The sequence below is a fragment of the Mastacembelus armatus genome, chromosome 21 (genome assembly GCF_900324485.2).
Source record: "Mastacembelus armatus chromosome 21, fMasArm1.2, whole genome shotgun sequence".
Lineage (NCBI taxonomy): Eukaryota > Metazoa > Chordata > Actinopteri > Synbranchiformes > Mastacembelidae > Mastacembelus > Mastacembelus armatus.
In genome coordinates, this window is record NC_046653.1 from 26,889,936 (window position 1) to 26,904,674 (window position 14,739).

The 14,739-nt window shown below is 40.3% G+C and overlaps 2 protein-coding genes across 2 annotated transcripts; one reads left to right on the forward strand and one right to left on the reverse strand.

Annotated features, from left to right (window-relative positions):
• Positions 1–2,985: 2,985 nt before the first annotated feature.
• Positions 2,986–3,912, forward strand: LOC113123789 (olfactory receptor 4D6-like). The gene has a single exon (XM_026296079.1). The coding sequence runs from the start codon at positions 2,986–2,988 to the stop codon at positions 3,910–3,912; it is 927 nt and encodes a 308-aa protein (XP_026151864.1).
• A 5,237-nt stretch (positions 3,913–9,149) lies between these two features.
• Positions 9,150–10,076, reverse strand: LOC113123753 (olfactory receptor 6N2-like). Its single transcript, XM_026296010.1, has one exon. It carries the CDS (start codon positions 10,074–10,076, stop codon positions 9,150–9,152), a length of 927 nt encoding a protein of 308 aa, XP_026151795.1.
• Positions 10,077–14,739: the final 4,663 nt, after the last annotated feature.

A 14,739-nucleotide genomic window follows, 5' to 3' on the forward strand; every position in this document is an offset into this window, starting at 1 on the left:
CACCTACTATCAATCCTGCTGGCTACTTTCCAGGCATGTCTATGGATCCTGCTGCTAACGCTAGACTTAACTGCCACTAATGTGTTCATCTGTCGCATTTACAACCTGCTGTTTGGTGACCCTACAAGCCAGATTCCTATTAAATGTTCTTTTACATAAAGCTCTGTTTTCTCTTGATTACCCTATGAGTGATTGTTTGAGTTAATGGGTGAATGGACAAATAGTGTAAAAGCACTTTAAGCACACTTGAGTGTAGAAAAGCCCTATACAAGTATAAGACCATTTACCATGTCATGACCTGACTCAAAGGGTCACAACAAAAAGGGAGACAACACCATGTAAATGTTCAAATAAATACTTTATTGAACCAACTTAGACCCAAATGAGACCAAATTAAACCAAAATACCTAATCCTATTAAATAACGTTATGTTTGGGAAATCAGTAGAATCAGTAGTGTAAAATGTGCATGAGTGAAGAGTGCATGTAAGCAGGTGCTGAATGGTGTAAAACAGAATCAAAAGAACAACTTAACACAGCATAATCAAACCAAACCAAACACGTAGTGTGCCCGTAGATGGCAGCAGAGAGAGCCTGAGAAACTAACTGCAGTAGCTTAACCCTTAACTCATGAGGGATTTGTTGTTTTTTTTTGTTTGTTTTTGTAAAGTGCCTTGAGATTATTTGTATTGTGATTTGGCGCTATACAAATAAAACTGAATTGAATTGAATTGAATATTGCAATGGTCTTTCCAAAAAAATGACATACAGGATAGATTTTGAAGCGTTGCTGCTACTTTTTAAATCACTGAAAAATATAAACCTAGCAAGGCTCTTCAATCTTTAGGAAGCAGTCAGCTGGATGAACCTTGAGTCATAAATAGGGAAAACCTGCTTTTACCCATGATGCTGCACATAGATAAAACCAACGTCCTGATCCATCCTGAGATCTAGGATTGCTGAATAGAACAGGTCTTTACTGTCATTGTACGTTGAACAACAAAATTATTAGCATCATCATCATTAGTGGATTAAAGAATGACAGCATTGTTTTGGACTTTTATTTCTACATGTATGAATTTTATTGGCTGTTAAGACTCTTGCGTTACAAAATTTGGACTTTGTTATGAATCAGGACCGGCCCCAAGTGCAGATTCATCAAAAAGTTTTATTAACAAAAAATCACTGGAGAACTGAGGAGGAAACGAAGAAACTCCAGGAACGAACAGGAAATCAGGGTGTGCGAAGTTCTACCCACAGGTAACAGGAAGGCCGGTTTCAACGGGAGGCGGATGACCTGGGAGGGAGCGAAAAACGTGGTAAGTAATGATCCAACAACAGCAAGGATTTCGAGAGACTGACACTCCACTACTGCGTGGGTAAATGGACGAACTGGCGCTGCGGATGTGAAGATCCAGGGCTTTTCTGGTCATAGGTGAAGGTAAGTTACAGGTGGAGCTCATCAGTGCCTCACACGCACCTGCAGATAATCAACAGGACGAGACAGAACAACACACACAGGGAAAAGGGAGAGAGACACAGGAGGTACAGGAGGGCCGGTACTGCCGCCTCATGACAGACTTCATGTGGATTAGTATTTGGATTATTGAGTGTGTTTTGTGGACTTAGTGAGTGTGTGTTGACATGACGCAATTTTTTCCACCATTACGTGTATGTCAACAGATCTCCGGACTCTTGCATCCCACCATCCCAGTCCCCAGTAGAGAGGACTGTTTTCTGGTTCTCCAAAGACAGTGTTACAATCTCATTGACTCACTGGACACTCTCCTGTGAGTGGGTGCATCACCATTGTGATTGCCTCATCAGACAAGATGTCAGGTGGGACAGTCTTTGGTGCAGAGGGTGTAGAGTGAGGTGCTCAGCACACAGCCCTTTGGAGAGCCAGCCTGAGGGAGGATGTTGAATTGACAGACAAGATCTGTGTCCGTCAATTTGTGCATGGCACAAGAAATTTATGGAGACAGGGACAGTATTGGATAAAGGGAGTAGTGGACGACCAAGAACATCTGAGGAAAACATTGATCATATAAGACAAGCCTTCGATTGTTCTCCTACAAAGTCTGGCAGCAGTACGGATGGACTCTTCCATACTTAGTTCTGTAGTTTTGCTGAGTCTGCCTATCCGATTTTGTTTCAATAAACCCTGACACATTGTGCCTTTTCTTGAGGAGTAGCCATTTTTTAGGGGTTCATTTAACAGTACCTCTTTCATCAACGGAGTACCTGAAATACACAAATGCAATGTGTTTAAAAACTTTGATAAACCACTGAGTACATAGAACAAATCTGATTAAGATATCTCATCAATTGCCTTTGTAATATATTTTTTAAATTGTAAAGAGACTTTATGGACACACAGTACTACCCCCCATTAGTATCTAATGTTCAAACAACATGATCTTCTTCAGCAGCCCACACATACTCTGTTACCATACCAAAGTCACAAATCTTTATCAGTCTTCTTATATACCCAGGGCATCTCAGCATGGAACTCATTGCCCAACATGGAAAATTTTAAGAAATGTGTTCATTCATATTTAACTAGTATGTCATAACATACTAATCTGGGTCCTATACCTGAACAATTCTTGACAGAAACTCATGTCCACAGGAGCAGCGGAATATTCAAAAAAACTACAGATAGCAACACGATGCCCCTCCTCTGCATCATCTTACAGAAAACTATACAGTTCTTTACCTTTGCTAATCTATTATGGTGGAAAGTTTAATGAGACCCACTGAGACTGAAGCAAACTAATAAAAAGTTTTCACAGCATCAAACCTCTCACTTTCTGAATATTACAGATGAACATACAAGTGAATTTCAAGGTCTGTCTGTGAATGAATACGATGCTCCAGAACAGGTTGGTTGTTGATGGAATTTTTAAGAGGAAATCATTTTCATTTTCACTGCTTAGGCTATCTGCACATTTCATTAATGAACACTTAGTTTCAGATAACATTAATGGATTGTGAGTTAAATGTTACATGTGTAAATATTGAAGGGTATGTGGAAGTTGACAAATACAGATATGTTTATTTTGTGATCATGTTTATAATTTATCTCCTAATAATCTGCTTTAATTCTACTATTGTGTGTCTTATCTGGATTCACAAAAACCTCCATGAGCCTATGTACATTTTCATTGCAGCTTTGTTACTGAACTCTGTTCTTTTCAGCACTAATATCTACCCAAAGCTACTGATCGATGTTTTATCTGAAAAACAGATCATATCATATTCAGCCTGTCTCTTTCAGTATTTTATATTTTATTCTTTAGGCAGTGCAGAGTTTTTACTGTTGGCAGCCATGTCCTATGACAGGTATGTGTCTATTTGTAAACCTCTGCAGTATCCAACTATCATGAGGAAAAGAAACATCTGTATTTTACTGGTTCTTGCTTGGTTTTTAGCTGGCTGTCATGTCGTTGTCCAAACAATACTGAGTGCTGAAACTAAACTGTGTAATTTTACTTTAAAGGGAATATTCTGTAACAATGTAATTTATGGACTTCTTTGTGTACGAACAAGTGCTCTATCTGTATTTGGTGTAGTTGCTTTAGTAGATCTGGTAATTCTCCCTTTTCTCTTCATAATTTTCACATACACAAAGATTCTTATTATCGCCTATCAAAGTGGTAGAGAAGTCAGGAGAAAAGCTGCAGAGACCTGTTTACCTCACCTGATGGTTTTAATCAGTTACTCCTGTTTGTGTATATATGATATTGTTATAGCTCGAGTTGAATCCAGTTTTCCAAAAACTGCACGTTTAATAATGACATTACAAATAGTTTTGTACCATCCTTTGTTTAATCCACTGATATATGGGCTGAAAATGAAAGAAATTTCTAAACATCTCAAAAGGTTGTTCTGTCCAGCCAGAATCATCTGATGCATTAACAACAGTTACTAATGTATAGTCATTTGTTTCTTATATAATCATGTCTTGAAAATCATTTAAAGTATGAAAGAATTTCTTTGGAAATCTTGACAGTAAAAATCATATTTACTGTTCCCAGCTGTGTCTGTCACTGCTGCACATGCTGACACCAGAGAAATTCATTATTTTTCACGTCCAGCTGGGACCTGAATGACCCTGTGTGCCTGGACAAACAGGAGAAGAATGTTTGAGTGTGTGTGGTGGTCGGTGCTGGAGCATGTGTCCATTCATCTATTCTCTATAGTGCTTGGTTCAGTTCAAGGTCATAGTCGACTGGAGCCAATCCCAGCATGCAGTGGGTGAGAGGAGGGTCCCCCTTGGACAGGTCAGCAGCCAATCACAGGGCTGACATACACTCAAATTCACACAGACACAGGGACAACATACAGACTCCACACAGAAAGGCCCCGGGTACACCTGGGTTCAGACCCTAATCCTGACCTGCATGTGTTTGGACTGTGGGAGGAGAAAACCCACACAGACACAGGGACAACATGCAGACTCCACACAGAAAGGCCCCGGGTCCACCTGGGTTCAGACCCTAATCCTGACCTGCATGTGTTTGGACTGTGGGAGGAGAAAACCCACACAGACACAGGGACAACATGCAGACTCCACACAGAAAGGCCCCGGGTCCACCGGGGTTCAGACCCTAATCGTTATCAATGCCTTTTGAAACAATTACTCAAAACGTTTAACTTAAATTAAAGAAGCATACATGCTGTGCTTTTTAGAATTCAATTATCCAAACAAGTCTTCCCTTGCTTCACCCTTCACCCGCAGCACTGGCTGCCCACTGCTCTGGGTGTGTGTTGCACTTTGTGCAAATGTTTGTAATGGAATTTCCCCACTGTGGGACTAATAAGGGTAATAACTTAACTTTCTGCTTGCACGACTGATGCATGCGGACCATAGCATAACTGCATGGAAGCGAGGCAACATTAGACTTATGGGCTGTCGTCATCTCTTCGAACATGTTTTTTGCTCTGTGCAAAGTTTCTCCATCTTAATCGTCCGTTATCTGTGACGAGCAAGTTTTTTGACTAAATTTGTATGTTTCCAATGAATGAAGCCTTAGTTTGACACTCTGATCTTGTTTCTCCATATCCAAAAATCCACTGGACCACTTTAAGAAGTTTTAAATGTTTACTACATTTACTCTGGTGAATGGAGGGTCATAAGGCAGGACCCTGAATTTTGGTAAATCTGCCACAAGTTGTATGCCTGTAGTTCGGTGCAGCTTTTTACAGGTGACACCCTTAGACAAGAATCTTCTGATGACTTCATTTGCTCCAGGGATCCAGAATCTTTGATGAAACTGAGTCAACATGTGATTCCGTCCAGCGTGAGCTGTCACGTCATGGGTGTATTTCAGTACAAGCCTTGTGATATGTGAATTCTTAGGCAAGATGATTTGTTCCTTGGTATCCTCTAGCATTGCTGCTCAACCTTCCTTCAACTCTTATGACTCCATCTTGAAATACCAGAGTTAACTTGTAGAGATGGCTACTTTTCTTCAACCTTTGATGTTCCTTCAGCATTGCTAAGTCTTCCTCAAAACTTTGCTTTTGACAGTACTTTACAATCACTTTCTGCTTCAGTCAGATCTTCGCAAATTAGAGATGTGCCTTTGGAAGTTTTCTTGAACTGTTTCATTCTGTATTCCTCGCTTAGTGTGCTTGGTTCCCTTCTTTTTGCCATAATTTCCTTAAGCAAAGCCTTTAGTTTCAGAAACCAGGCAACAGCACATCTTAGCTTTGTCTAGAATGAATAATGGGTCATCAACTAATCTACTGAATCTTTGGGCTCCTGCACTTGAATAACACGCGCCTGAGCTCCCCTTTCAACCTCTAAGTTGTCGAAATCCAGCATACTAGGATCAGGATTTTTGGGCCACTGATCTTGTGAGCTGAGCAAGAAACTTGCATTTGCTTTGCTTTAGCATAACCTACTGAAGGTTCCATGTGGATGCAGCTCTTAACCAGCTCATGTGGTTGTCCACTTGTGTACTGCAATAAAAATGGTAGGTGATCACAATTGTCATCAGTACAGCTTTCGATTCCATGTTCAATAGCTCTCATAAAGGAGTTGTACTCAAGCAGATCTCCTTTGAGCGCAGAAATGGTGATATCCGGAAGTAAAAATGCCTTGTACAGAGTACCTTTGACCTTAACCCTCTGGGGTCGACGAATGCACCGGCGCGTTTTAACGCATCTTCTTCTGATAACACAGAAACAAACTTAAATTACTCCGTCAATTTTGATCAGGAGAAGTCCGTTTTCTCCTGTCTCACCTCATTACAGGTAATGCGGTCCCGCCTTGTACTCTGTTCACTGTTCACATGTAAATAATCTCAGGTGAACCAGGTAAATATGTGCACACCCTCGAGAAATGACATAAAAACGTCAAACTTCATCATAGAATTTACTCACTTTTTCTGCGCGTTTGGATGATGGCGCGTTACGCACGTGAAGAAGCGCTTCTTATATTCCACATAGAGACAAATAGTTTAGCTTGTCCTCAGAATAAAAACACTGATTTTAACTCAAATGAGGATCGTTTGGCTCCTCATTGTGTTGTATTGTGCTGCACTAATCCGTCCCATCTACATTGACTGAAAGGCTCATTATGCGCGTCTTTGTCTGGTCATTCAGTGTGTCTTTTGTGTTCTCAGGTAAATCACATGACTATTCATCCTCAGACACACCTTCTTGCATATGGCCTTTCTGGACAAAAAGTGTCTTAGAAAATTTAAATCAGTGTATTGTTTACTGTGAATGTGTGAACAAGATGACATTCACAGCACTCTGAAGTAAACACTTTAGCCTACAACATGCTGGTCTCCAAAGTCTTGTGAACCAATGTTCTGTTTGTGTTTTATGGTCTTATTTCAGTGAGTAAAAAATTATAGTTTTTCACTAACCTTGCATAACCACTTTTTTCTCAAAAACACAATCATGTATAAACTTGCTGCTCACATATTATTGTAGCCAATTTTGTGCTGATTACAGTGTTATTAGACTTTAGACATTAATATGTTTAAAAAACACTGAAAAAAGCACAAATGTCAGCACATGTCAAAACTTGTCTAGGGCCACAAAACACCCTTAGACCCCAGAGGGATAACTTGCTGAGAGATAGCTTGGCACAGACTATCACTGGTCCACCACTGTCCTTGGAGGCACATAGTGTTTAACATTGGGTGTCGGTAGGACGTACTGTGATTTTGATTGAAACGTAGTTTTCATCTCAGCTTTGCCAACCTGATCAACTGCATAAATGTTCATGTGTGTTTTCATATTTTTGCAAAACTTCCATTTTTGCATCTTACTCAGGAAGAGCAGTCTGCATGGGAGGCATTTCTTTCCTAGCTTTTGTTGCAGCTGCTACTCTTTTCTGCTCAGCCTCCAACTCTGCCTCTCCTTGTTTTTCTTCTGCCTGCAGTTGAGCCTGCTTGCATTTTCTTTCAGCATACCAATCTGCTTCTTCCTTCTTCAACTTCTCCTCCAAAGCTGCAGCCTTTGCCTTTTCCATGCTCCATTTCTGCCATTATTCTGAATGAGGAAGATGAAGATAAGATGCTTCCATGTTGTGATCCAGACCTACCTGAACATTTGCTTGTTGACCTTGATGTAGATTTTTCTGCATCTATATATCCTAATTGTCCTTCAACTTCTTTGTGCTGCTCAGACCATTTCATCACCTCTTTCATTCATCCTTCACATTTCCAGAAAAAATCATTAATGGATTTATTTTTCGGATTAAACCAATTATTTTGATCACCCAAAAATTCATCCTCAGCCATAAATTGTTGTCAATGTCGTTGTAAATTTAGGTCAGAAAATTCTTGCTGCAAAGAACTAAAGTCAATACGTAATTTATTTTTAACAATGTCGACATTTGTGTCATCTTCCATTAATTGCTCAATTTGCTTTACCATGCCTGTTAGCGCTTAGCTTGACTTTTTTAGCCTTGTGTTCTACTAGACCTTTCTCAGTCATTTTTACTATCCGTTTATCACAGTCTTGTTCATGCACGACCAGCGTCTCCACAATTAATTAGTAAAATTCTGAGGTCCAAATAGACGAGCTTTACACATGAAACATTTTCTACTTTGTCACTCAACTGAATAAAGTCCAATTTTCTGCTTGCATGACTGATGTATGCACACCATAGCACTTTCGTCTTCCTAAGTTAATTGCATGGAAGCACATCAAACACGTTTTTTGCTCTGTGCAAAGTTTCTTTCTCCTTCATATTAATCAGTCAGAACTCTGTTATCCGCTCTAATCTTGTTTCTCCGTATCCAAAAATCCACTGGACCACTTTAAGAAGTTTTAAATGTTTACTTAGACTCACTCATACAATAACTTGTACAGGACAATTATCAAGATCCAGGATTCTCCAGAAAACAAGACCAAACTAATTCCAATGAGGTGCAGAGATCGCATGCGTGTCAGAGAGTGAGAGGTCAAAAAACTGTGTGGCTCCACATTTTAAGTGCATATAATCCAACAATAAACTTATTGCAGTATTGTAAATATATCCACATATGTAAATATGTCTTCCAATTAATTTTAGAGAATCATGTAATTTACATAGATATTAAATTTTACTTATGAACTTAAACTATGCTAATCAGCTAAACATCAATAAACTGCATTTTGGCTCCTACAATGTGTGTCTTTACTGTTTACTGCAGACACTCTTTACTTGAGACTGAACAGCACAATGTGTAAATAATAACCAGTAAAAATCATATTTACTGTTCCCAGCTGTGTCTGTCACTGCTGCACATGCTGACACCAGAGAAATTCATTATTTTTCACGTCCAGCTGGGACCTGAATGACCCTGTGTGCCTGGACAAACAGGAGAAGAAAGTTTGAGTGTGTGTGGTGGTCGGTGCTGGAGCATGTCTGATGGTTTTCATGTCAGATGTGGCCTTTGACCATGTTGAAAGGAGAGGTTTGTTTGTAACTAAGCATTTCTGACATTTGTGATGAGAAAAAATGTAAAACACAATAAACCTAAAATAAACTGTGTTGTTGCTGTCAGGTAGTTATTTCCTCATCATGGGCTCGTCTGCATCTGCAGATTTCCAAAGAAACTCTTTCATACTTTAAATGATTTTCAAGACATGATTATATAAGAAACAAATGACTATACATTAGTAACTGTTGTTAATGCATCAGATGATTCTGGCTGGACAGAACAACCTTTTTAGATGTTTAGAAATTTCTTTCATTTTCAGTCCATATATCAGTGGATTAAACAAAGGATGGTACAAAATTACTTGTAAAGTCATTATTAAACGTGCAGTTTTTGGAAAATTCGATTCAACTCGAGCTATAACAATATCATATATACACAAACAGGAGAAACTGATTAAAACCATCAGGTGAGGTAAACAGGTCTCTGCAGCTTTTCTCCTGACTTCTCTACCACTTCGATAGGCGATTATAAGAATCTTTGTGTATGTGAAAATTATGAAGAGAAAAGGGAGCACTAGGATCTCTACTAAACCAACTACACCAAATATAGATAGAGCACTTGTTCGTACACAATGAAGCCCAAAAATTGCATTGTTACAAAATATTCCTTTGAAAAAAAAATTACAGAGTTTAGTTTCAGCACTCAGTATTGTTGGTACAGCAGTATGACAGGCAGCTAAAAACCAAGCTACAACCAGTGAAATACAGATGTTTCTTTTCCTCATGATAGTTGGATACTGCAGAGGTTTACATATAGACACATACCTGTCATAGGACATGGCTGCCAACAGTAAAAACTCTGAACAGCCTAAAGAATAAAATATAAAATACTGAAAGAGACAGGCTGAATATGATATGATCTGTTTTTCAGATAAAACATCGATCAGTAGCTTTGGGTAGATATTAGTGCTGAAAAGAACAGAGTTCAGTAACAAAGCTGCAATGAACATGTACATAGGCTCATGGAGGTTTTTGTGAATCCAGATAAGACACACAATAGTAGAATTTCTGCAGATTATTAGGAGATAAATTATAAACATGATCACAAAATAAACATATCTGTATTTGTCAACTTCCACATACCCTTCAATATTTACACATGTAACATTTAACTCACAATCCATTAATGTTACCTGAAACTAAGTGTTCATTAATGAAATGTGCAGATAGCCTAAGCAGTAAAAATTATTTCCTCTTAAAAATTCCATCAACAACCAACCTGTTCTGGAGCATCGTATTCATTCACAGACAGACCTTGAAATTCACATGTATGTTCATCTGTAATATTCAGAAAGTGAGAGGTTTGATGCTGTGAAAACTTTTTATTAGTTTGCTTCAGTCTCAGTGGGTCTCATTAAACTTTCCACCATAATAGATTATCAAAGGTAAAGAACTTTGTTACACGCTGGACTCCACATATTACAACATCATCTGATCTCTTGTATGCAAACATTCACCTGATTATGTAATCACTGTTGAACTCAGTTTATTATCTGTATTAGTCCACAACTCCTGTCATGGTCTATTTGCTGTGTGAGAGGAGACATTTTAGACATGTCAGTTGCAGCATTTGCAGCAGTTTTCCACAGTAGTAGTGACATTTTTTGTCCCATGCTGGACCCACTGGGATCCTTTCAGTGCTCGTTCAACATCCTGCATTGAACGGTAGGAGTTGTCTTGAGTGACATAAGAAGGGCACAGTTCATGAAATACAGATGAGGATGATTCTGGTTCTCTTTCCTGTTAATGATTATCTCCTCAGTCTTACTTGCATTGAAGGTAATGCACCAATCAGTTGCCCATTTCTCAATTGTCAGCAACTCACGCTGAAGGCTCTCAGCACAGATGGTTCCATTACAAGAGTTTCTGATGAAGACATGGAGTGTTGAGTCTTCAGTGATGAGGTGAAGGTCATTTTCAATTTGGGTATCAGTGTACATAAGGAAGAATAGGGGCCCAAGTAGAGGCTTTCTTGATTGGAAGTGTAACAGTGTAAAATAAGATGGAGTGGGCAGTCAATCCAAACCAAATATATAACCAGGGGCCAAAGCCTCTTGCTCCTAAGATTGAAACAGGAAAAGCTGAATCTTCTAACTAGGGTCCTATACGGGACTGTTTTCTTAAACCTGCACCTGTCCGCTCCCGCTGAATTTCTGACCAGGACTGCCTGCGCCCATGTTTGTATCCACTTTCGCCCACTTTCTCTCAGAGCTTGTGAAAAACATACACAAATACCCAAACTAAATAAGTTAACATGCAGGTATGTAACCTCAGGGCAGAAGTGCCTAATTTATGTCTGTTGTCAACAAACACTTTTTGCACAATTTACGAAGTTTAACTCTTTCCCATTGTTTTCAGTGACAGTTGAGAATTGTTTCCAATTGTCTTTCTTGCTTTGCTTTTGTCAAATAAACAGCCGCTTTAATTTTCTTCTCAACCTCATATGTTGAATCCATTTCTGTCGCACGCCAAATCCCACCTTTCCCATTATTCTTCCACAAAATTTTCTGAATGCCCACTCCCACCGACAGCAAAGGTCATACCGCCAGACCTGCAAGATTCATGTTGGGTCCCACAGGAGCCCACACCCAATGCAGCCCTCTAATTCTAACCTCCACTAGTTAGATTAGAGCTGTCAACCCAAACCAAATATATAACCAGGGCCAAATTGGCCCTAAGATTGAAACAGGAAAATCCATTCACAGTCCGTAAGGATGCAAGCTAGCATTGTCATCCCCATAGGGAGCTGGAAGCCGAATCTTCTAACTAGAGCCCTGACTGTTTTCTTAAACCTGCACCTGTCCGCTCCCACTGAATTTCTGACCAGGACCGCCCCCGCCCACAATTTTTGTGTCCACTTCCGCCTGTTCCCGTGGACTTTCTCTCAGAGCTTGTGAAAAACCGAAACTAAATAATTTAACATGCAGGTGTGTAACCTCAGGGCAGAGGTGCCAGATTTCTGTTGTAAACAAACACTTTTGCGCATGTATCCCAAGTTACAAAGTTTAACTCTTTCTCACTGTTTTCAGTGACAGTTGAGAATTGTTTCAAATTGTCTTCCTTGCTTTGCTTTTGTCAAGTAAACAGCCGCTCTAATTTTCTTCTCAACCTCATGTGTTGAATTTATTTTTATCGCACGCCAAATCCCACCTTTCCCACAAAATCTTCTGACCGCCCACTCCCGCTCGCAGCAAAGGTCAAACCGCCCGCTTTGGCGACTTTCTTGTTGGGTCCCACAGGAGCCCAAACCCAATGAAGCCCTCTAATTCTAACCTCCCCTTGTTAGAGTTCAGATGCAAGAAATTTTGAACTGTCCAGCTTTAAATCTCAAGTAGCCATTCATGTAGACAATTCAGCATGGTATAGTCTGAGACTCTAACAGGAAGGTACAGCTGCATTTCATTGGCATAGCAGTGAAAAGGAAAGCCATGTTTGCGAATAATATGTCCAAGAGGGAACATGTGCAACTAGAATAGAATTGGCCCCAACACTGACCTTTGTGGGACATAATACTTTACTGAGGTGAAGGATGACACGTAAGTATTAATAAAAACACTGAATCTTATATCTGACAGGAGAACCATTTTATGTGATACCTGTTATTCCAGCCCAGTGCCTCAGTCTCAATAAAATGCAGCAATCTACTGTATCATAGTCAGCACTGAGATCAAGTAGGATGACAACGGAGCACCAGCATCAGAAGCTAATAAAATGTCATTTGTTGTCATTTGAGTAGGGCAGTACTTATGAAAGCCAGATTGGAATTTATTAAAAATGTTACCATTTGCTGCTGCTAAAAACAAATGTTTAGATACTCATTTTTCTAAAATCTCAGATATGAAAGTAGTTTGAGGATGGGTTTGTAGTTTGAGTAAGTAATGAGGGATCTAGCTCAGGTATTTTTAACAGAGGTTGCACACAGGCAACTTTGAAATGATCTAGGACATAGTGATAGTGTGAGAGAAAAAAATTTTTTTTTTAAAAGTATACTGAGTACACTTTTTAAAAGTTAAATTTCATTATACTTCAAGTTGTGTTAAAATAAAACCTGTTAATTTGCATTTAATACAGTGGAAGCTACACTATAAATCTGCTTTAGTACATTAAAAAATAATGAACTCACTTTATGTATGAAATACAATAGAATAATGTTTGAATTGTAGACACATTTCAGGATACTGCGGTGGAACCTCAGTGGGGACGGTCTCGTCAGCGCACTGAGGTTCAGGTTGCAGTAGTGGAACCTCAGTGGGGATGGCCTTGTTGGCGCGCCGAGGTTCCGGAGACAGTGCAGCAAGGAGGGACGCTGGCTGGGCAGCGACGAGGGAACACTGGTGACTGGGATGTTGGCATGTAACAATGCTGAAAAGTCTGTGGCGAGAGTTGGAGTGCCGCGAGGCATTGCCGTTTTGCAAACAAAAGTTAGGTATGGAGTTCCACAATGTTCTGTGCTAGGACCTTTTCACTTTAAACATGCTCCCTTAGTCACTGTTATTAGGTACTACTGTATTAATTACCATTGCTATGCAGATGACTCTGGGCTATAGTTATCTATGAAATCATCTACCAACCATTTACTTTATTTCTCCTGGACTACAGCAGGCTCAGTTAGGCAGAGCGAATTCCCCCAGAAACAATTTCCACCCCCCAAGTCATTAGCAGGCCAGATAACTTATATAATCTCTTCAGTGCCTTCTGGCTCTGCCTGCTACCAGTTGGAAGTGTCCAAGAAACTTCCAGTTAAAGTCATACAGGAGATATCCTAATCAGATACGTGAAGCACCTCAGCTGACTTTTTTTGATGCAAAGGAGCAGCAGTTTTGATTTGAACACTTTCCATATCAGAGCCCTACAAACAAAACTCATTACTTCCACTTTAAGTTGCAGTCTGATTCTTTCAGTCACTACACAAAGTTTATGGCCATAGGTGACGCTGTCCTCGGACAGTGTGAAGAAATCGCTCAGTAGGATCAACACATGCAAAGCTCCAGGGCCTGACAATATACAGTACCTGGTCATGTGCTATGAGACTGCACAGAGAGGAGAGGTTCTCTGTGATGTGCACACCCAGGAACTTTATGCTCTTCACCCTCTCCACAGCAGCACGTGGCCGTTGATGGACAGGGGAGCGTGCTGGTTGCGTTCTCCTGAAGTCGACAACAGTCTCCTTCGTCTTTTCCACGTTCAGAGAGAGATTGTTTTCTCTGCACCATGTGGTCAGGCGGCTCACCTTGCTCCTGTAGTTTGTCATGGGTCAGCAGAGTGAAGAGGGGCTTAGCACACATCCTTGGGGGGCCCTGTGTTTAGTGTGATGGTGCTGTATGTATGGTGCTGCCGACCCATAGTTCCTGTGGTCTACCAGTCAAGAAGTCCAACAGCCAGTTGCACAGCGAGGTGTTGAGCCCCAGCTGGTTTAGTTTGTGAATAAGCTGTTGGGGGATGATTGTGTTCAATACTGAGCTGATGTCCAAGAACAGCATTCTCACATACGAATCATTTTTGTCTAGATAAATGAGGGCTGTGTGGAGTGTGGTGGAGATGGTGTCATCGGTTGAGTGGTTGGACTGATACAGGAACTGGAAGGAGTTCAGGGAGGAGGGAAGGATAGATTTCTCGCAGCACACGACCAGGTATATTGTCAGGCCCTGGAGCTTTGTGTGCCTTGATCCTGCTGAGCGATTTCTTCACACTGTCCAAAGACAGTGTCAACACCAGATCACCGGGGGGGTCGGGTCTTCTGTGTAGGGGTGCTGTTTTATGCCTCAAAGTGAGCAAAGAAGTCGTTCA